This window comes from Myotis nattereri (genome assembly GCF_964212035.1).
Source record: "Myotis nattereri genome assembly, chromosome: 1".
NCBI lineage: Eukaryota > Metazoa > Chordata > Mammalia > Chiroptera > Vespertilionidae > Myotis > Myotis nattereri.
The window spans coordinates 192,617,115-192,640,155 of record NC_138075.1 but is presented as its reverse complement, the minus strand read 5'-3'; the positions used below and the strand labels follow the sequence as shown (position 1 = coordinate 192,640,155).

At 39.3% G+C, this 23,041-nt stretch overlaps 1 protein-coding gene across 2 annotated transcripts in view; it reads left to right on the top strand.

Moving 5' to 3' along the window:
- The window catches only part of ADGRL3 (adhesion G protein-coupled receptor L3), a 771,395-nt gene that overhangs the window by 623,976 nt on the left and 124,378 nt on the right, over nucleotides 1-23,041 (top strand). For both annotated transcript variants that reach the window (XM_081093223.1, XM_081093222.1), the window contains 4 exons: nucleotides 5,266-5,568; nucleotides 7,771-7,874; nucleotides 15,113-15,298; nucleotides 17,395-17,433. In XM_081093223.1, coding sequence (XP_080949349.1) covers nucleotides 5,266-5,568; nucleotides 7,771-7,874; nucleotides 15,113-15,298; nucleotides 17,395-17,433 — 632 coding nt within the window. The remainder of the gene's footprint in view (nucleotides 1-5,265; nucleotides 5,569-7,770; nucleotides 7,875-15,112; nucleotides 15,299-17,394; nucleotides 17,434-23,041) is intronic.

Sequence of the window (23,041 nt, the reverse complement as noted above, 5' to 3'; positions counted from 1 at the left end):
GGCTGAACCACACTGTGGCTGGGTTCTCGTTGGTTCGAGGCCCAAGCATCCACCACAAGAAGGAAAAAATGGAGAGAGGGGCCGAGAGGAAGGGAGGACAATCGAAGGAAACATGTCTAGACTTTCCCCAGCCCTCTCCCTCTTTCTGCTGCCCACAAAAGCCCCAGGCCCAGCCACAGTTCTGTCTCCACCTTTTAGTCGCCTGGTCTCCAACCACAGAGGAAAGAAATAAGGAAGGAGTCGGTGCTGCCTCCAGAAAGTATCTATATACCTGAGCTGCCGGTCGCCTTCTGCAGAGGACATCAGTAGGACATCCTGTGAGGGCTCCCAGACTGTGAGGGGGCAGGCCGGGCTGAGGGATCCGCAACCCCTGTGCACAAATTTTTGTGCACTGGGCCTCTAGTATGAATATATTTCCCCAGAAAGATGACTTGTCCATGGTGATTACTTCCACAATATGGGTGGGACATTCCTTTGAATACATTACTGGCTTAATAACCTGTAATATCTGATCAAGAAATCTAACCACTTTTTTTTTTTAATGAAAAGATTATGGATCTTGAACTGAGAAAAATTGAATTTATTTAATTTTAAATTTATTTTTATTGTTGAAAGTATTACTTATGTCCCCATTTTCTTTCCCACTGACCCCCTCCATCCTGACCCCCCCATCCCCAGGCCTTCACCACACTATTGTCTATGTCCATGGACTATGCATATATACATAGAAATTCTTTAGTTAACCTCTTTCTGTCTCCCCCACTCCCCCTTCTCCCATCCTTCTGAGAGTCATCAGTCTGTTCCATGCTTCTGTGTCTCTGGATCTATTTTGTTTGTCAATTTAATTTGTTCATGATATCCCACATATAAGTAATATCATGTGATACTTTTCCTTCTCTAACTGGTTTATTTTGCTTAGCATAATACTCTCCAGGTCCATCCATGCTGTCTCAAAGGGTAAAAGATCTTTCTCTTTTACAGCTGCATAGTATTCATGGTATAAATGTACCACAGCTTTTTTATCCACTCATCCACTGATGGGCACTTAGGCTGTTTCCAGGTCTTAGCTATTGTGAATTGTGCTGTTATGAACATAAGGGTGCATACATTCTTTCTGATTGGTGTTTTGGGTTTCTTAGAATATGTGCATAGAATTGGGATCACTGGGTCAAATGGGAGTTCCATTTTTACTTTTTTGAGGAAACTCCATACTGTTTTCCACAGTGGCTGCACCAGTCTGCATTCCCACCAGCAGTGCACCAGGGTTCCCTTTTCTTCACATCCTCACCAGCACTTGTCATTTGTTGATTTGTTGATGATAGCCATTCTGGCAGGTGTGAGGTGGTATCTCATTGTCGTTTTGATTTGTATCTCTCAGATGATTAGTCACTTTGAGCATGTTTTCATATGTCTCTTGGCCTTCCTTATGTCCTCTTTGGAGAAGTGTCTATTTAGGTCCTTTGTCCATTTTTTACTGGATTGTTTGTCTTTTGTTAAGTTGTATGAGTTTTTATATAATTTGGATATTAAACATTTATTATATGTATCATTGGCAAATATGATCTCCCGTACACTGGGCTCCCTTTTCATTTTCTTGATGGTTTCTTTTGCTGCGCAGAGCTTTTTATTTTGATGTAATCCCATTTGTTTATTTTTCCTTAGTTTCCCTTGCCCTAGGAGAGGTATCCACAAACATATTGCTAAGAGAGATGTCTGAGATTTTGCTGCCTATTGTTTCGTCTAGGAATTTTTTTTTTTGGTTTCATGACTTACATTTAAGTCTTTTATCAATTTTGAGTTTATTCTTTTGTATGGTGTAAGTTGGTGGTGTAGTTTCATTTTTTTGCATGTATCAGTCCAATTTTCCCAACACCTTTATTGAAGAGACTGTCTTGACTCCATTGTATGCTCTTGCCTCATTTGTCAAATATTAATTGAGTTTAATGCCTTGGGTCAATTTCTGGGGTCTCTGTTCTGTCCCATTGGTCTATATGCCTCTTCTTATGCCAGTATTGGGCTGTTTTGATTACAGTGGCTATGTAGTATAGTTTGATATCTGGTAATGTGATCCCTCCAACTTTGTTCTTTCTCGGGATTGCTATGGCTATTCAAGGTCTTTTTTGGTTCCATATTAATTCTTGGAGTATTTGTTCTATATCTTTAAATGTGCCATTGGCATTTTAATAGGGATTATATTGAATCTATAGATATTGCTTTGGATAGTATCTTAATTATGCTGATTCTACCAACCCATGTATACGGTATATTCTTCCACTTCTTTATACCTTTTTTCTATCTCTTTTTTTCAACATCTTATTGTTTTCTGAGTATAGGCCTTTTACCTCCTTGGTTAAGTTTATTCCTAAGTATTTTAAATTTTTTGTTGCAATGGTAAATGGGATTGCTTTGTTATTTACCCTTTCTAAGAGTACATTGTTGGTGTATAAAATTGGCATCAATTTCAGGTTGTTAATTTTGTATCCTGCTAAATTGCAAAATTCATTTATTGAATGAATTTTGTAGTAGTTTTTTGGTGGAGTCTTTAGGGTTTTCTATGTATCTTGTCATCTGAGAATAATGAGAGTTTTTCTTCCTCCTTTCCAATTTGGGTGCCTTTTATTTCTTCTTCTTTTCTGATCACTGTGGCTAAAATTTCCAGTACTATGTTGAATAAGAGTGGTGAAAGCAGAACCCCTGTCTTCCCCTGATCTTAAGGAAAATGTTTTTAATTTTTGCCCAGTGAGTATAAGGTTGGCTGTAGGTTTGTCATATATGGCCTTTATTATATTGAGATATGATCCTTCTATTCCCACACTATTGAAACTTTTTAATAAAAATGTCTTGTTGAATTTTGTTGAATGCCTTTTCTGTGTCTATTGATATAATCGTGTGATTTTTGTCTTTCAGTTTGTTTATGTGATATATCATGTTTATTGATTTGTGAATATTGTACCAGCTTTGCATCCCTGATATAACTCCCACTTGGTCATGGTGTGTAATCTTTTTGATATATTGCTGGGTCTGATTTGCTAATATTTTGTTGAGAATTTTAGTATCTATGTTCATCAGGGATATTGGCCTATACTTTCCTTACTTTGTAGTGAGTTTATTTTATTTTGGAATTGGGATAATTCTGGTCTGGTAAAAGGAGCTTGGAAATGTTACTTCCTCTTGGATTTCTTGGAATAGTTTGAGGAGAATAGGTGTTAGTTCTTCTTTGAATGTTTTGTAAAGCTCCCCTGTGAAGCCATCAGGACCAGGGCTTTTGTTTGCTAGGAGTGGTTTTATTATTGCTTCAATTTCATCAGTTGTTTTCAGCCTATTCAGGTTTTCTGCTTCTTTCTGATTCGGTTTTGGAAGAATGTATTCATATTTTCTATGAATTTGACCATTTTGTCCACTTTGTGCAGCTTGTTGGCAAATACTTGTTCATAACATTTTCTTAAAATTTTTTGTATTTCTTTGGTATCAGTTGTTACTTCACCTCTATGGGAGCACCTTTGTAGGTAAAAAATTGCTTTTCTCTTGCTGCCTTTAAGATTCTCTCTTTGTCGCCGAAACCGGTTTGGCTCAGTGGATAGAGCGTCGGCCTGCGGACTGAGGGGTTCCAGGTTCGATTCCGGTCAAGGGATGTACCTTGGTTGCGGGCACATCCCCAGTGGGAGATGTGCAGGAGGCGGCTGATCGATGATTCTCTCCCATTGATGTTTCTGACTCTCTATCTCTCTCCCTTCCTCTCTGTAAAAAATCAATAATATATATATATATAAAAGATTCTCTCTTTGTCTTTAATTTTTGGCATTTAATTATGATGAGTCTGGGTGTGGGCCCATACGGGTTCTTCTTGCTTGGGACTCTCTGTGCCTCCTGAACTTGTGTGACTTTTTCCTACACCAGGTTAGGGAGGTTTTCTGCCATTATTTCTTCAAACAGGTTCTCTATTCCTTGCTCACTTTCTTCACCTTCTGGCCCACCTATGATGCAGATATTGTTATGTTTCATGTTGTTCCACAGCTCCCTTAAGCTGTCCTGTTTTTTAATTGATTTCCTTTTTGGTTCTCTGACTGATGATGTTTTACTACCCTGTCTTCTAATTTGCTGATCTGATCCTCAGTTTCCTCTAATCTGATGTTTATTCCTTCCACTCTATTCTTTGTGTCTGCTGTGTCATTCTTCATTTCCAACTAGTCATTTTTCATACTTTCTATATCTTTTCTCATGCTACTAGTATTGGGCATCTTTATAACCATTGCTCTGAACTCTGTATCTGATCATTTGCTTATCTTAATTTTATTTATCTTTTCTTCTGGAGATTTCTCTTGTCATTTCATTTGGAACTTGTGTTTTGTCTCCCCATTTTGGCTACCTGTTTAGGTTTGTTTCTGTGTACTAGGTAGATCTACAAGGACTCCCAGGTTTGTTTGTTTGTGTGTGTGTGTGTGTGTGTGTGTGTGTGTGTAGGGGGTCTCTGGTGTAAGCCAATGTCAGGTGCTGTTTGTGACTGTCCCTGGGTACCCTTTTTGGAGCTCTCGGTGATCCACAGCTGTGGCTCCCTCTGGTGGGCCTGGGTGCATTTGGAAAGGCAAAAAACCTAATCACTTTTATGTAAATCTGAAATACATGTTCCCACTTTTTATATAATCTACCTAGAAAATAATTTATGGACACAACTAATTGGAAACTACTTAGACTTTACATTAGTAAATGTCAAGTTTGATAGTTCTGAAAGGATGGGTCATTTTTAAGTGCATCAGAGTAGATCATAGAGGTACTCTAATTTGTGTTAAGAAGACTATAATTGCATTTCCCTTTTTAGTTCAGGAGCACTTTAACTTCCTTTTTTTTTCTTCCTTTCTCCTCTTTGCTGCATCTTTAGAAATGCAGGTTATACTTAATGTGGAGATTGTTTCTGCTCTCTCCCTGTCTATAGCAAGTTTGAAAATTCTAAGGAAAGGGCTTTAAGTTTTAATCCTCTAATTATATAAAAGGCAGGAAGCATTAAGAAGCTTACTGAAGAGTTGAATTGTGCTATAATTTGTTTTCTGTGGTTTGAGTTGAGAAGAGCCATAAACAGGTCTATGTTTGGCTTTGGTCACATGGCAGTCTTGGTACTTAAGCACCACTCTGATCCCTTCGTATTGGCTTATTTTTCCCACATGTAAGACTCCGAACTGTCAAATAAGAATGGTGTCTACATTCTAAGGACATTTTGAGATCCTACTATGAACACGCGATGTAGGAATTTTCTTTTGAATTTTATTCCAGAAATTTCTACTACAGGACCTTTTGGCATGGGAAGCACCACCACCAGTACCACCCTTCGGACCACAACTTTGAGTGCCGGGAGGAGCACCACCCCGTCAATATCAGGGAGAAGAAACCGGAGTACCAGCACCCCGTCTCCAGCTGTTGAGGTGCTTGATGACACTACCACGCACCTGCCATCAGCATCATCCCAAATCCCAGCTCAGGAGGAGAGCTGTGAGGCTGTGGAAGCCCGAGAAATCATGTGGTTTAAGACCCGTCAAGGACAGATGGCAAAGCAGCCATGCCCCACAGGAACTATAGGTAAGTCTGCCCTATAGAACTAAGCTAAAGATGTGTCACTACTTTGGCTTGCTTTTTTAGCATTCTTTTTTACGTCTCTTTTTTTGGTACTGCACATTTAATTAAAGTCTGAACTCAGCTAAATGACAATTTAATGCAATGTATTTTCAGAGTTTCAAAATGCATTCTGAAGAAGGAACAGGTGAGAATTTGATGGGACTACGTTGAGATCAGTACTTTTCATCCATAGTGTGCAGTTTCTGGGTGGAGTTACACTTAGTACACTAAGGCCATGAATGTCCCTGCTACTCTAGAGAGGCAGTTCTTCTTCTGTGTGTGTGTGCACGCGTGTGTGTGCGTTGTGTGTGTGTTTTCTCTGTGTGTGTGTGTGTGTGAGAGAGAGAGAGAGAGAGAGAGAGAGAGAGAGAGAGAGAGAGAGAGAGAGATTTGTTGTTCCACTTATTTGTGCATTCATTGGTTGATTCTTGTTATGTGTCTGACCAGGGAATCAAACCCACAACCTTGGCCTATCAGAACCAATGCTCTAACCAACTGAGCTAACCAGCCATGGCCACAGCAGCTCTTCTATGCAGCGACCAGAGAGATATCACTGGAATGCTGGGGGCTAGTGCTCACTTTTGTCACCAGCCTCAAATGTTCATTGCAGAAAGAGAGATTAAGCACTTCTATGTTAGAAGACAGTCATTGAAACTGCCTAAATTTTAACGAAAGAGAAGTTTGACTATTTTTTTACCAATCATTGTAGCTGTCTTTTAATAGTCAAAGGCTCATAGCATTGTCAGGGATCCTGCAGGCAGGAGCCAAAGTCGCACTCCCTCAACATGCACTAGAGAGAGCAATGAGGCGTTTTCTCTAAGGGACAGTTAAGAACTAAGCAGCTCTTTTCTCCTTCTTTTTTACTGATATGATTCATAACATCCTCAAGTGGTAACCATATTATTCGTACAATTTTTAAACCAGAAATAGCTTGATTTTCTTATTGTTACATACATTGATCTTCAAGAAATTTTGCATTATTCCATAAGATATGTAAATGAAGCAAATACACAATAGATGTCACTATAGTAGCATTTTTCATTATTGTATCTTTGAGTGTTACTGATTTGATTACATTAAGGAATCACGTTTCTCTGAGAAAAGTTCCACGGTATATAAACTAATGGGAAGGCCAGAGGTATCTTGGTTTTTACAAAAGTTCCGTTTAATTTTATTTCTCCAGTAAAGTGTTTAAAACTATTCAGAAATCTACCTTGCCTTTATGAAGGGGGGTGATGTTTAGTTCTAAAGTCTTCTGTGGCAATGTAATCAGACACTGATATTAGTACAAGCCCCTACTTCTGACGTTTGTTGTAAAAGTTAGTGAAGTACTTTATTTCAAAGCACTTTGAAAACCAGAACTATGTCCTAATGGTTCTGTGAAAACTGGGAAAGAGATTTAAAGGAAGCCTTCTGAAGCTCTCCCACGTGACTGTGCCTAAACCGGGGTCTTATTTTTACCTTTCCTCTGACCCTGCTGCTGTGCTCCTGTTGGGGCCCACACAGTCTCCCACTAGAATTATTGCAGTAGCCCCCTCACAGCCTTTGCGTCTCTCCCTCAAACTCATCCCCCATGCAGCAGCAACAGTGGCAGTTCTAAAACCTTAATCAGCTCATTTCTCTCATCTGTTTAATGATCTTCATTGATTTTTCCAGCACCCACACAAGACAGACAAGGAGTTGATGATCTGGCTTTGCCATTAAACAACTCCCCTATCCAGTAGACCTCAGTTCAAAACACTTAAAGTCACCCAAACACAGCATATTTTTCCTCCACTTTCAGTGAATGCCCTTTCCCACATTGTTTTCCTAAAAAATCTGCAAACTGATTGCTGTAAGACTCGATTATTCCATTACCTCTGAAAATCAAGCAGTAGGCTCCCTGGAGACAGGTACCACCTCTATCTAATTCATGAAGTTTTTCCCGCACCTGGCATAGTTGCCAGCAAGTGCTTTAAAAATATTGAATAGTTTTGTTTGTTGTATTACATTTCTCCCTAACCAGTTGCTTACCAAGTACTGGGCATGGTGTTATGATAGATATTATCTCAGTGTAATGATCTCATTTTTACTTTTGCTTATATTACAGCATAGCATGGATATACAGTCCTGGTAGAGAACATGGTTTGAATTTCTAAAACAGACCTATTTCTCTCATTATTTTAGGAGTATCAACGTATTTATGCCTGGCTCCTGATGGAATCTGGGATCCCCAAGGACCAGATCTTAGCAACTGCTCTTCCCCTTGGATCAACCATATCACACAGAAGGTAAATTACATGACCTACAAGGAAGGTCTGCCAAACCTGGACCCTGTGTTGTTGATCATCCCTACCTTAAACAGGAGTCAAGATTAAAAAAAAAAAAGTGGAAATATTCTCCCATTTTTATTTAATTTAAGATTGAATGACAACCTCTGATATTCCACAAACTAATTCTGGAATTTTGTGTTCTTAAAGGGCAACTTTGAGAACTTCTTCTAAGCCAAGCAGTACTACTCCTAATAATTTTATTATTAACTAGAGGCCCAGTGAACAAAATTCATGCACTGGGGGAAGGGGGATTCCTCAGCCTGGCCTGTGCCCTCTCGCAGTCCGGGACCCCTCACTCCTTACCGCACACCTGCTCACTGCTCCTCAGTGCTGCCGTCGAGGTGGGAGAGGCTCCCGCCATTGCTGCTGCGCTAGCCAGCCGTGAGCCTGGCTTCTGGCTGAGCGGCGCTCCCCCTATGGGAGTACACTGACCACCAGGGTGCAGCTCCTGCATTGAGTGTCTGTCCCCTGGTGGTCAGTGTGGTTATAAGCAACCGGTTGTTCCATTGTTCAGTTGATTTGCATATTAGACTTGTATTATATAGGATACATTTCTGTGGTATTATGAACTACAGATAAAAAAGTCCAAGAGATATTATAAATCAAGCAAGCAAAAGCTCTGGCATACATACACAAACTTTCCTGTGGAAATCAAAATTACAATAAAAAAGTCTACCTTTGGAATCTTAAGCTGTTTGATAAATGTTCTGTAACCTAATCATTTATCAGTGTTAAAAGTATACACACGTGTGACAGCCTTTTGCAGACTCAAGTTTGCAGAGCTTATTTGGTTGCAATATGTTGAACATTTTTATTATTAATGCACTGTGGGGCTTTGAATTGATTTCATTACAAACAGAGACCAGATGTGCATTTATGCCAAAAGGGCTATGGGATGAATCCTTATTATAGCAATTTGTGTGGATTTATGCACTCCCAAAATGGAGAGACCTTCCATGGCACATTAGCTATGCCAGGGACTTTCTGAAAGAGATTTTTCCTGAGAAATATTACAAATGATGGCCTTACTAAAGGCCTGTCTGTACCATTTGCTCTTTTCTCTATTTGTTTTTAACTAGGCTGATCCTCAATAATATACTGTATAATAATCCATAAATATCTTACGCAGCAGATCATTTGCAGATCAGCCGTAACTATCTATTTACCCTAAATCATGGAAGAACAGTGGTTACATTGACTCTAGTTACCCTCTTACATATGCATCTCCGTCCTTGTTGCTATTCATAATGCTGCTCCTCCAATTTCAGCACTGTTCCTGCCACAGTTTTTATGTCCTGTGATTTTATTACAGTGTAGCTCAGACCCCAGGGTGAATAACTCTGGCTGGATGTGATCAGATTAAGAGTTCAGTAGCCTATCTCCTTACATTAGCGTCTTTCAAAAAATACTCCCTACGTACTTAGCCCAGGGGTTAATATTAATTCAGTAATAATTCACCTAGAAAGCTGAGTGGTTTTTCAAGACAATTCCTGAATATGGTTGGACTATTTCATTGCAGAAATTACTGGGTGACTTTAATGATGCTTAATTCTTTTCTTTCCTCCGCAGACCTGCTAATCTTAGGACAAAAGAGATAATTCCTTACAAAGACCAGACAGCTGTTGTTGCCCATTTGATTTATGGATGGGGTGCTTTTGTTTTATAACAAATATGTTCCGTTCTGCCAGAGCATGTCTGTTGAATCCTATGGAGCTTCAACATTATGCTATGTTATAAATTTATTAGGATTATAGAATGTAGGCAACTGGAATTTATAATGTTACCTTAGCTTGATTAGAAATTTATAAAATCTTCAAAAGTGTAACAGGAGGCTTTGGCGCACAACAAATCGGCTTATGTAACTAACCCAAGGCCTGTGTTAGCTGGTATATGAGCTGGCTCTGCCTTTACCCAGACATCATGCTCAGCCACCACAGCTGTGAATAAATTATAATTGCCTTTCTGTCACATACTCACTGACCTAGTCTCTCTTCACTTTCTACCCTTTTGCCTGGTGTGTCCCTCGCACCTCCAAATGTTTATGCTACTCATTGAATATAAATGGTATTTGCACAGGTTTCTTTGCCACAAAGCTCCAACACTTCTAGATATTAACATTGGAAACTTCCAATGAATAATGAGTATGCAGTGTTCAAGGAGTTTTCTGTCTGTATTTTCTCTCCCTTTTCTCCAAAGCATCTTCCTCCAAATTCATACCTTTGCTCATTTCCTCCCTCAGGGCCAGAGTCCAGACAATAAACAGATGGAAGGGGGTTTGCAGTGGTATTGGGGGAGCGAAGGTGAACTGCAAGAGACTGATTGGGAGCCCGGAGCTAATAATAGGAGTAGAGCTATTCCTAACCCAGGCCTGTGGTTGCTGGGTCCAAGGAATGACTAAGAAATGGCAGTAGGAGGAATGTCCTTGAGAGGAAAGATGACCTATAGACATGAGACACAGCCTAGTCTCAAGCACTGTTTCAAAAAGAGATGTAGGGGAGTAAGTCTCTGACCTCACTCTCCCTCCTTGTTTCGTCTCCTTCCCAGCCTCCCCATTCTGTCTGTGTTAGCTCCTTCTCCTACCCCAGCTCTCTTTGCCATCACCCACTCTTCCTTTCTCCCTTCACTCTCACCTCCTCCCTTCTTCCTTTTCCTTGTCCCGGCCCTGTCCTCTGCTCTGGCCTCCCTACTTTTCTCTAATGGATTTTCTAAATGTCATATCGAAAAAATAAAGTGAAACAGGCATCTTTAATGATTCATGCCTCTTCCTTCCTCTGTTGCAGTTCTGTGAACTGGAGGCTTTTAAAGTGAAGAAACAGCCTGGCCTGTGTGGCTCAGTGGCTGAGCATCAACCTATGAACTAGGAAATCACAGTTTGATTCCTGATCAAGGCGCATGCCAGGGTTGTAGGTTTGATGCCCAGTAAAGGGCGTACAGGAGGCAGCCCATCGATGATTCTCTCTCAACATTGGTGTTTCTCTCTTTCTCTCCCTCTCCCTTCCTCTCTCTAAAATCAATAAATTCATAATTTTAAAAATAAATAATAAAGCAAAGGAACACTTTTCATCCCCAATGAAAGCATAAATGAAAAAAGAAAGGAGAGGGTCATTCTCTTTAAACAGTGTATTCAGGTTCTCCTGCCCAAGTATTGTGGGATAATGTAACCTGGAGTGTGAGGCACCTCTCCTTTATGGCTTCATGGTACTCTGAGGAGTCCTGAGGACATGAAAGGAAAGAACAGCTCTGGGTCATCTATACCATGGGAGGATCATACTGTTGACTCGCATATTCAGGCATTATAGACAGCAAGTATACAAATAAATGGACCTGGATGCTTACTGTACTTGGGAAGAGCACACTGTATATTTTCATTTCTGTAAGAATTGAGCCATGCTTTTTCCCTTGCAGTCAGGCCAGGAGGGAGAAAACAGGCAAAGAATCTTGATGGTTTATAACTCAAAAAAGAATTTGGGCCACTTACATACTGGTGACATTATAGATTAAACTCTGTGTGGTAATAGAGAGTAGATTACATTTCACTAGAGAAAAATGTAAGCCTTGAAAAGTCAGAATTATCGTGAAGAAATTTATTACAAACAAACTAGCCAGAATACTTTTGTGATGATGAGATGAAATAAAAAGCATAATTTATACAGAAAGGAAAAGGCAAAAATTGTACAGCACTCTTTACCCCAGCAATAATAGAGGCGGGGGAGAGGGAGGGAGGAAGACTGGTAGGTGGGGGGATACATGGATGGTAGGATGGATAGAAGGAAGGCAGGTAAAAATAAATGGATGGATGGAAACATAGATAGATACATCTTTATATTAATGTCTTAAAGATATTTTCCTGTTTTTATTGAAAACCAACCAATTAATTCAGAGCTCTGTCTTCTCAAACCTAAGTAGCAAAATATCCTATTTCTCCCCTTTCTTAATGACTGCTTACGAAAAGCACAGCCTCTGGCTTCAGCTACATCTCTTGCTTAGACTCAGATTTTCAAAAAAGGAGTTTATATTTTCTGGTTTGGGTACCTTCAAGGAGTTTATTGCATTGCATAATCTCTCCATTCTTTTTCAGTGTAAAATTCTATGGGATTATGGTTTTGAATAGCTTCCATATTTACACATAAAATGAGGCATGCTTCCTACTTCATTACTTGGTCCAACTATTATACAGAAAAGAAATGCCTGAATTGGCACTGGGAAATAGTCTTTCTGTTTCTAGCAAATTGGAGCATCTCTTTTGTTTGTACACAAGCAACTGGCAGATTTTGGGAGAAATAGGGTTCTTCCTGTAATTTTAAAAGAAGGATGTGCAGATCTAAAAAATACTGCTGCGATTTTACAATGTAAAGTAAGCCAGTTATTTGCCCTGGAAGGCTAGGTTGAATCCTATCACCTAGGTTGTAATTTTCCCATTCTTTTCACTCTGTAGATCTAATATGAAAGGGAAATAAATTGCTTCTTAATTTTATCAGAGCTTGGTGGGATTTTCAAGACTTTAAACTTATCTAACCTTCTTTCAATTGTAAGATAGAAGCATTTGTTTACACACCTACTTGACTTAAATTTATAGCAAACTAGTAAAATAGCAGCCATACACTTAAACGCTTAGGCATAATGCTTTTCTGAATTGTTTTGGCACTCAATTAATGTTTGATGTAATAAATCTCATAACGTGTCAAGCTTATTTAAAAGAAAATTATTTTCACTTGTGTAAATATTTGAAATGTAAATACTATCCATCTCTGTTATAATTATTATACTTTATGAAAACTGCAGGGTTTCCTCTCACCTAATTTAATCCTAGCTATAATCCCACCATTTCAATACCTATAAGCATTAGTTTACTAATCCTCTGAAAACTCATAAGATTTCTCAGTGTGCATGTGCTTATTTCTGAGAAATAATTTTAGAAGAGTTTAGTGAAAGAAATGTTAGAGCCAAACATTTTCACAATGTCTGTAAGCTAGGATATGTAGAATAACTTTATTTCAATCTCGCCCTCGTGCATAGACTTGAGGGGAAATGAAAGAGATGTGGATAGCCCTGCTGGTGTTGCTCAGTTGAATTGTTGACCTATGAACCAGGCGATCAAGGTTCAAATCCCTGTCAGGGCACAGGCCTGGGCTCATAGCCCATCAATGATTCTTTTATCAGTTATGTTTATATCTCTCTCCCTCTTCCTCCCTCTCTGAAATCAATAAAAACATACATTTTTACAAAGATAGGTGTGTATTTGGGGCTGGAAATAAGGTCATTGTAGTCCATAACAACAGTGGTGAGAGAAGGAAATAGGAATATCAGAAAGGCAGTAGAATAGCGTCCGGTTGCCAGTGGAGAGAATATGGTCAGTGAAGGCCTGGTGTGGAAAGGCAACCTGTAACTGAGCCATGAATGTCCAGGTGACAGAGGCTATGGGAGAATCTAGTTAGGGCACCACCATTGAGTCGGGGGGTGGACAGTTGAAGCCTGGGCATAGCTCTTGGTGCCTTGCCTTCCTTCCCATTCCCTCTCCAGTCCCACAGCAGGCCTTTCCAGGTACTTGTAAATCTCTGCTGCTGCCCTCATCACAACAGCTGCTACCCAGTGGCAGCAGAGCAGGACTCCTTTCATTCACCCTGAACCCTCTAACTCCTGAGTTTGGTTTTTCAGGACGAATCTGATTAGGCCACTCCTTAGTTGTTTAGAGTCTCTAGGACCTTAACTTGCTCTTAGCACAGTTCTCTGAGTCCTGCTGGGGATTTGCTCACCTCCCCAGCTGCTTACACCCACCCCAGTGCCCTTGTGCCCTTGGCCTCTTCCCTAAGCCTCCGTGTCCCTCCCTTCTAAACGCTGTGCTCTCTGCCTGGAGGCCCCACCCTCATCTCAACCCAGTTTCTTCTTTCCCCTCCCACCTCAAATGAAACCTTCTTCCTTAGAGAAGCATTTCCTAAATGACTCCCTAACTTCATACACCAGATTAAAATGCCCTTAAACTGGGATTCTGTATTGCACTCCATAAAACAGAAATTAAATACTTCTGCAGTTAATTTATTAATGGCCCTTTCCCTCCCTGGTATGTAAGCTCCTTATGTTATTGGGAACCATGTTGTTCCCCATTGTTTTTATTGATTTTTTTTTTTTTTTTTTTTTTTTTTGAGAGAGAGGACAGGAGAGAGAGAGACAAAGAGAGAAACATCAATCATTTTCAGGGCATCAAGCCCGCAACCTGGGCATGTGCTGGTTTTCAGTGCACAGTTCCAACCAGCCAGGGCACGACTGGGAGTTTTAGTTGTGCTCTTTTGTAGGTTTCTGAATATCCATTAGAGAGATTGCCCTAAATAGAGAGGACCTTTTCGTGTGTGATCCTAAGTTCTGTATTGGACTCTACTTAAAAAAAGGGGAACACACACACACACACACACACACACACACTTTTTCTAAATACTGACAATAATAATATATTTAAGTTATAATAGAGCAAGATATTTCTATCTCCTTATTACCTAGAGCCATCTGATTTGTTCACATGATTACGGGATTGGCCTTTATCTCTTTGAATATCTTTGGCTTTTGGGCAATTTGATACATTCTTGTAGAATAGACTTTAAAAGTTAGCATACAATTTCAGAAAAGGAAAATTTTAGAAACAGCAATAATTTACTACCTAGTGCATTGGGAGCAAAATCTCTTATTAAGTAGGAAAGAAGATGGAGCCCACTTTGAAAAGCAGAGATTTTATTTAGAATAAAATTTTCACAGTGTAGCAGCCTGTGAGTATTCATTGTATACTAAGTTCCAAATTAGGCACAATGGAAAATTTCCTTGCCTCTGAGAACTTAGAATATGGTTGGGGATTCATAATGCAAACTCATCAACATCCAATTTAGAAGCTCACAGAGAAAAATCATACAGCAAATAGACTTAGCCACCCAAATGGCTAATTAAGGTGAGAACACGTTTTTGAAGTAAGATTCCTCAGGAGGAGCTTCATAAAGACATGAATTTGAAGTCAGGTACTGTAAAAAAAAAAAACAAAACAAAAAAAACGGATTAGCAGGAAAACTCAGGGAATGTTCCAGATGAAGATGGAGCTGAATAACTATTTCTTGGCTCAATGATTATAACTTCTATGCAAAAGAGTTATCCGCAGAGACCAATAAAATTACTTATTTAAGATGGTTTTCCTTCTTACTCTGCTTTCAAAATTGCAGTTGAAATCTGGAGAGACAGCTGCCAACATTGCTAGAGAGCTGGCTGAACAAACCAGGAATCATTTGAATGCTGGAGACATCACCTACTCCGTCCGTGCCATGGACCAGCTGGTGGGCCTCCTGGATGTCCAACTCCGGAACTTGACTCCAGGTGGAAAAGATAGTGCTGCTCGCAGCTTGAACAAGGTAAGGACCTCAGTTATGTCCGTCTTTAAAGGTGCAGCGAAGGCAGTGAGACTTCCTTGGTTCATTTCTCTTTCGAATAAAATCAGATCATTCTAAAGTGCACTGCTTGTTGCAGAGACAGTTCAGGTCACTATTTCATTATAATTATGGCCCTGTTTAGCTTTTAATTTCCCCCAAAGTAAATAACCTCTCCATATATATTTTGAATTTATAATTCTATTTTACAGTAGTGATGGTATGGTATAGGAAAGCCTAAAGACTTTTGTGCAATTTCAGCATCAGAAAACATACTCAGTTGTATCTATTAGATGCAAATTATTATTAGAATTTTTATTTTTCATGCTGATCATAAAGGAATTATTTTTGTCACTTAAATCCATGATAAAATCAAGCCAAGCCCCTGGTAGAATATGCTCCACAGTTGCCTGTGTAATCTGGGCATGCTGTGATTTTAATGTGTTATTACCCAGGCTGACTGGATGCTATTAATGAATATTGCTGCCAGCTATTGTTATCATAATGTACTGCAAGTAGTAGTTTCTATTAATGTTACATATCCATAACATTACTTGTTATAGCGATACTTTGTATCTTTATTTAAAAATGGTGCTGCTGTCTGACAGTATCAGGTAAAGCTGGCAATTAATGTCATTTTCTAACTGGCTACAGCTAATCAGCTTGCCTCCTCTGAATATCAAATAACGACATAATGGGCAAATTTCCATCTGGGAAGCTTTTTAATGTGCTCCTTTTTCCCCCCATTTGGCTCTTTTCAGTTGTTTATATAATGTGGTCTGTCATATGTTAATTTGCATGGTGGGGTAAGGAGATGGGAGGGCAAAGGTTATTCACATGCTTGCTGGCTTATTCTCATTTCCTATGACTCCCACTGTTCCCTGAAGCAGTTATAACCCATCATATTTGCAAAGCCAACTCCTTACAAATTAATTGTGCTCCACCATTGAAATTCTGGAGGGTTTTAGAGTCCTGCAAAACCGAGATGCGAGTCAATGATCCAAATGACAGCACTGGCAATTACCTTGCTCGCACTCATTCCTCACTTAATTCTTTAGAGGAGTAACTGCTTTGTGCTCATGAAGAATGCATGCATTAAAAAGTTCAGTGTTAGCCACACAAAAGGCATCACAGTAACTGCTTCTTAAAACTGAGTAATTTTCTCCATCAACAATCAAGGCTACTGAAGGGAAAAAATAGGAAAGAGTAGGGAAACCACAATCTAATTTGTAAAATATTGGGTCATTTATTGAAACAGGTCAACTAAGCTTATTAATTATTCTTTTTCTTAGGAAGGGTAGGGATGTTTGGGAATGAACATGACTTGCTGTTAACCTTTTGGTCAGTAAAACCTCCTTGTTTATGCAAATAAATAAATAAATAAATAAATACAGGCTTCTTATCCCACACAAGTTTCTAAAATGTATAAATTTTTATTTGGTCAAAACTCTCAAAAGAAATTATTTGGGAATTATAAAAGCAGTGATAAATCAGGATATTGTTCATATTCTTTTAATCAGAAGTTACTTACCTCTTGGTATTTGTCCCTTAGAATCAAATAGTCATAATGAATGGGCATTTCTATTTTTCAGGTAAACAGAAATTTTGTATGTTTGAACACGAAGTTTGTGGTTGCATATTAACCAACTACATAGTCTGTAAACCACAAACGACATCCTATCTTTGAAAAACGGGTTCCAAATTTTTGTCACTTAACTTCATATGTCTTTATTTGTGGCCCATGAATTAGTAACTAACCTGATGTGAAATTAATCATTTACAATGAATGAAGTATGTTGATTTTTACTAATTTCTACTAAATTTATTCCAAGATTTCCTTCCATCATTAACAGCTGTACACCATCCAGTTTTCACTTGGGCTGTTCTGAAAGTGTGTTGGCCACTATTTTACAAGCCATGGCTTACATTTTGCTGCTGCTTAGCTTTCATTCTCTTCTAGAAAGTGGTGCTCAACAAAATAAGGTGTTTTGTGTAGATGTGTTCTTTTATTTTTCTTGTTCCTTCTGTCACTAACTTGTTTTTTCTATTCCGTGTTTAATCTGCTGTCTTATTGGATTCAGCTTCAGAAAAGGGAGCGCTCTTGCAGAGCCTATGTCCAGGTACTTTCTGCGTTTTTATAAATGTGTTAAGTTGTTGAATTGTCTCTGTTGGTGGTAGCATGCGTGGGCATCTGAGAGAAAAAATGATAATAAATACTGTTGCATTAAAGGGATTTCAGGGTGGGCATGAAGGGTGGGAAAAGAAAAATCACGTGAAAGGATATGTGCTGAAAAGATACGGCCATGCCAATGCTCCTTCTTACAAGACACACAGACTAAGAAGGAGGTGCCACTTGGGTTGTGAGGATGTCGATCATCACTGCAAGGTGAGTTGGGTGTGATAGAGGACTCTCTAATTTCTTCATGGAGGTGTACGTGAAAACACTTCATTGATGGGCCAGCTAATATTTAAGTAGCAAGTAATTCAGAAATGACCATCAAGCTCTAGCTGGTTTGGCTCAGTGGATAGAGCGTCCACCTAGCCACTGAAGGGTCCTGTGTTTGATTCCGGCCAGACACATGCCCAGGTTGCGGGCTCCATCCCCAGTAGGGAGCATGCAGGAGGCAGCCAATCAATGATTCTCTCTCATCACTGATGTTTCTATCTCTCTCTCCCTCTCCCTTCCTCTCGGAAATCAATAAAGATATATATATTTTAAAATGGCCATCAAAATCATGTAAGGCAATAGAAAGCTCAGGGTACTTGGGATATCATGCTTCTAAAGCAGAATATTCAACTGTGCTGCCATTATCTTACTTTCCCACTCATTGTCAGTGTTAATCCCAAAGTATATGTAAATTTTCATCACTTATCATGTTATAGTTTGTTTTTAAGAAAGGTAAAATCCATTCACATATTTATGAGTTCTGTATGAAAAAATAAAAGCCCTAAAATAATAATAATAATAATAAAATCCCAGAAACAAGCTTTATAGATCCTTTTACAAGAAAGGAAAGAAGGCAGGAAGGCAGTGTATGGGGCAGAAAAACATTTCCCTTCTTCCTTTCTAGGTTCTTTGGCTGCCTCATAATTAAATTGACACAAGACAGATTAACAGGAGAAAAAGAATGTTAGTTATGTATGCATGGGAGCCCCATGAAGACATGCCACTCAAAGGTAGCCCTGCAGTTGAGGTTTATATGCCATCCTGGGCTCAGCAAAGAGATGGGCCCTGGGGCTTCCACGGGGAGGAGTGGAATCCACAGGAGAATAAGGAGCACAGATGCTTGGTAAACAGATGTTTGCCCTGCTGTGTAGACAAGTCTTTCAGATATAAAAAGTTATTTCTGTTAATAGCTCTCTTCCTGGTACAGGCTTCCTATCTACATTCTCTAGGTAGTTAAGGGAGAGGTCAAATTTTTCCTGAGTGCTGGGTCTTGATTGCTCTGAGCTCAAAATAATCCACATGCCAATGTGAACAACTTGGGGTGGTGTATTCTGTTCCCCTTCGGCAGGAAAGAAGAAAATATATGAAACTATGCACCAGTAAACGTTTTTCTTTATGTGTAAGTATCATAGTATTTTTATTTTTTTAATATATTTTTTTTTACTGATTTCAGAGAGGAAAGAGAGAGAGAGAGAGAGAGAGAGAGAGAGAAACATCAATGATGAGACAGAGTCATTGATCAGCCGCCTTCTGCGCACCCCTTAGTGTGGATGGAGCCTGCAATCCAGGCATGTGCCCGAAGCAGGAACCATGACCTTCTGGCTCATACATCGACGCTCAACCACTGAGCCATGCTGGTCAGGCTGTATCACAGCATTTTAAAGGGGAAGGCCAGTTGCATTTATAAAGAGAGATGCCTCAAGATACATATTTCTGGTTCTTATATTGGCACTCTAGAAACTAAACCGTATCAGTTTAGTCACAGTGAGGATATTTTGTGAAAGAGACATTTAAAAGGAAAAAAATAATAATAATTTGAATATCAAACAGATATTAGGAAGATAAGCTTTAATTTATATTTTGTAAAATAGTGAATTTCTGTATATAAGAAACTGTTAAAAAGCTTATTTTTCCAAGGTTTTGGGAAAGAAAATTGCTTTTGGAGGTTAATACTCTGTGTATAAGTGACCTATCCTCTTAGTGTGTGTAACAGAGAAATGAAAGCATTCTTCAGCACTGAAAGCTAAAGATCATTTTGAGCAATTTTTGGATGGGTTTTATTGCAATCTATGCCATCTCCTCAATGGGACCTTGGAGATAATTAGCCTTTCAGTATTTACATCTATGAAATGCATGGTCATTCAAACACAAATCTCTGATGGAAAATTAATAGCACAGTTTATTCAGTGGCTGATTTCCTGGGGTTATAATTGACTGGCTATGAGTAAATGTTTCAGCTATTGACTAAACATCTTGATAACACCAAATACAGAATATTGGTGAAGCAGAGCTGTGCTTATTGTATTAATACATGGCATTACTTCTGTTTGTTTTAATGTAGATCATTATTGTATGAATTATAGAGTGAACAATACTGTAAACTTTAGTCTATTTGAATGTTAAAGACTTGTTTATGTGCCCTATTGTTTCTATGTTCAGAGCATATTTTGAGCTCTCTATGAAATAGATATGAAATACACTTGAAGCACTTTATGTATTAGATTTACAAATATGTGATTGTTTAGTCATTGAGATTCTTAAAAACATGACCTTTCCACTTGTACAAATAATACTCGTCTAGGGTTGATTTTGACCATCTAAATCCATTTGGTTTTCAATGTTTTAGAGGTACAGTGTCTATTTTATGAATTAGCTAGATCTCTTATCAGTGGGGAGAGGTTCTCGTCCGTCGTCCCCCACCCTCCACCACCCCGGTTGCTGATCGGAGTGGGGTTCTTGTGATATCCCAAGGAATTTTTTTGAAACTTGCATGGGAGGATGAGGTATTGTAGAGAGCTTTAGTTCTGTGGACTCAACCCCCTTACTTTCCAAGGACCCATTTCCTTTCATTCCCCCAAGGAAGAAGTATAGCAGAGCTGGAATCAGAGCCACTGTCCAGAGTTTCCATTCCATGTTGGAGCCGGGCCCAATCCAGCATGAGGCTGGCTTAGCTTGTGTTCCCAGCTGCAGTCCACCAGTCCGTTGCATGTGGGGTCTGCAGGGCACATCACTCTGGAGGAAACTTGAGGGCAAATGTGAGGAAGCAGGAACAAGAGAGCCCCACAAGCCAAGAGAATGAATTCCTGTGTTTAGAGCAGCGGTTCTCAACCTGTGGGTCGCGATCCCTTTGGCGGTCGAACGACCCTTTCACAGGGGTCGCCTAAGACCATCCTGCATATCAGATATTTACATTACGATTCATCACAGTAGCAACATTACAGTTATGAAGTAGCAACGAAAATAATTTTATGGTTGGGTCACAATATGGGGAACTATATTTAAAGGGCCAGAAGGCTGAGAACCACTGGTTTAGAGGCTTATATATTCCAAAATGTTTGCTGTCTTGCAGTGGCCCTGCCTACTCCAGCCAATCCATGGTCCCAGGCTTGACTGACAGGCAGTTTCCCTGTGTCAGCCTGACTCACTGAGCATGTGTCCATCTTCCCCTTTGTCCACACACACATGTGCCCGTGTGCACACACCTGGTTTCCTTCCTTTCTAACTTCCTTTCTTCTTACTTTCATTCCTATTTTTTTAAAGGAAGATGGCCTGTGTGTTCTTTAAAGCTTACAAGGTATTTGAAGCAAGCCCTTTAAATTTCAATTTGGAACTATAATTTGCTCTTTTTATTTTTATTCATTTTGTTTGTTTTACCTTAATTATACACTAGAAATCTTTCTCCTAGGTACCAGCAGGGCCAAAACAATCTCTATCTTCAACTGGAAAAATATCACACACTAGTAACAACAAAAATATTCAAGAATTAATAGTTGAGCACATGTGCCCAGTAAACTTATCAGTAATGGGAATACAGTGCACATAACAGGCAAAACTCCTGCTCTCTTTCCTACGGTAAAATTTCTAGTGGCAGAATATAAACAATACACTAAGTATAAGAAATATATGGTATGTGACATGATGATAAATGCTAAGGAGAAAAAACCAAGAGTGGGGATGGGAATTTTTTTCTTCTACCCTTCTAGGTTCTTCGCTGGTCTAATAATCAAGTCAAAAAGATCAGCAATAGAAAAACAAAAGTTTAATAACATGTATACGTCCTGTATCTATGGGAGAACCGAGTAACTCACCAAAATGGCTGAAACCATCACCTTAAATACCATTCTCAGCTAAAAGCAATAGGAGAGTCGGTCATGGGAAGTATCCAAGAAAAGCACGGTAGACAAAGATATGGTTTCTATGTAGATTTAAGTAATTGTTTTCTTCATGGGTAAGAGTTTCTAGAGATTGAGTCATCCTTGTCTTCCTGGTACCGAGAGGGAGACACCCTTACAATAGAGAGTTCCTTTATAAATGTAAATGTCTCTTCTCAGTTTTCAGAGCTTCTCCTATGTCTGCTGTTTCTTAAAAATAACCAGCTTAAAAAAATTATTATGTTAGAGAAATATATTTTGGAGCAACAAATTCTTCTCTCCTACAAAAGTAGGAAATACAACACTGAGGTGATATTTGAGCAAACCTCTAAAGGAGGTGAAGGAATGAACTATGCAGATATGCAGAAAAAAAAAATTCTAGCGGAAAGAAAGTTTCTGAGGGGGAAGTATGCCTGTGGTGTTCCATGAGGCCAGTGCAGCCAGAGCAGAGTGAAGAAGTGGGTAATGGGGGCATGACTTTCTGGGGTGACAAGGCCCCAGGTCTGATGGATCATTGTGAGGACTTGGTTTTTATTCAGAAAAACAATGTAAACCACTGTAGGTTTCTGACCAGAGGGATGACATGACCTGATAAGTTTAAAAAGTGGAGAGTAGATTATAGCAGGAAAATTAAGGGCTGAAACAGGTTGACCACTTGGAGTGGAATATGAGTGTGGGATGCTGAGATAATTATTCACATTCTGGGTTTTTTTTGTTCTTTTTTAAATGGGACAAACAGGATTTGCTAAGGGATTATATATGAAGTGTCAGAAAGAGAGAACTTAAAATGATAAAAAGTGTTTTGTCTGAACAACGTGAAGGATGAAGCACCATATATTGAGATGCTCTAATTTGTTATCTATTGAGCAGGGCACAAACATAATTTTATTTGGGGCATGATAACTTTGAGATTCCTCTTAGATATGCATGCAATCTAGATGTTAAATATGCAGTTAGATATACAAGCTTGATGTTCAGCTGAAATGTCAGGCCTGAAATAAGCATTTGGCACTGTTCACCTTATGTGGCCTTTACAACCAACGTTCTAGATGAATTCATCAAGGGAGTGAGTGTAGGGAGAGAAGAGGAAAGAATCTAGGATTGAGCCCCAGGACACTGTCACAGTAAGAAGTCAGGGAGAAGAGGAGAAACCCAAGAGCAGCCTTAAGGAAGGAGGAAGACCTGGAGAGGGTGGCTTCCAGGAGTCTACTCAAGGTCAGGTTTCACAGAGAAGGACATGATGGCAAGTGCTGCTGGATCTGCTCAGAAATGCTGATACAGCTTTCCAAGGATAAAAGACATGTCAACTGTTGATTAAATTAAAAATTCCAAGGCCTGGATATCTATTATTGTATGTACTCTCTAAACATTTTTACCTATTCGTCCCCTTTTTTATGCCTTTAATCCAGA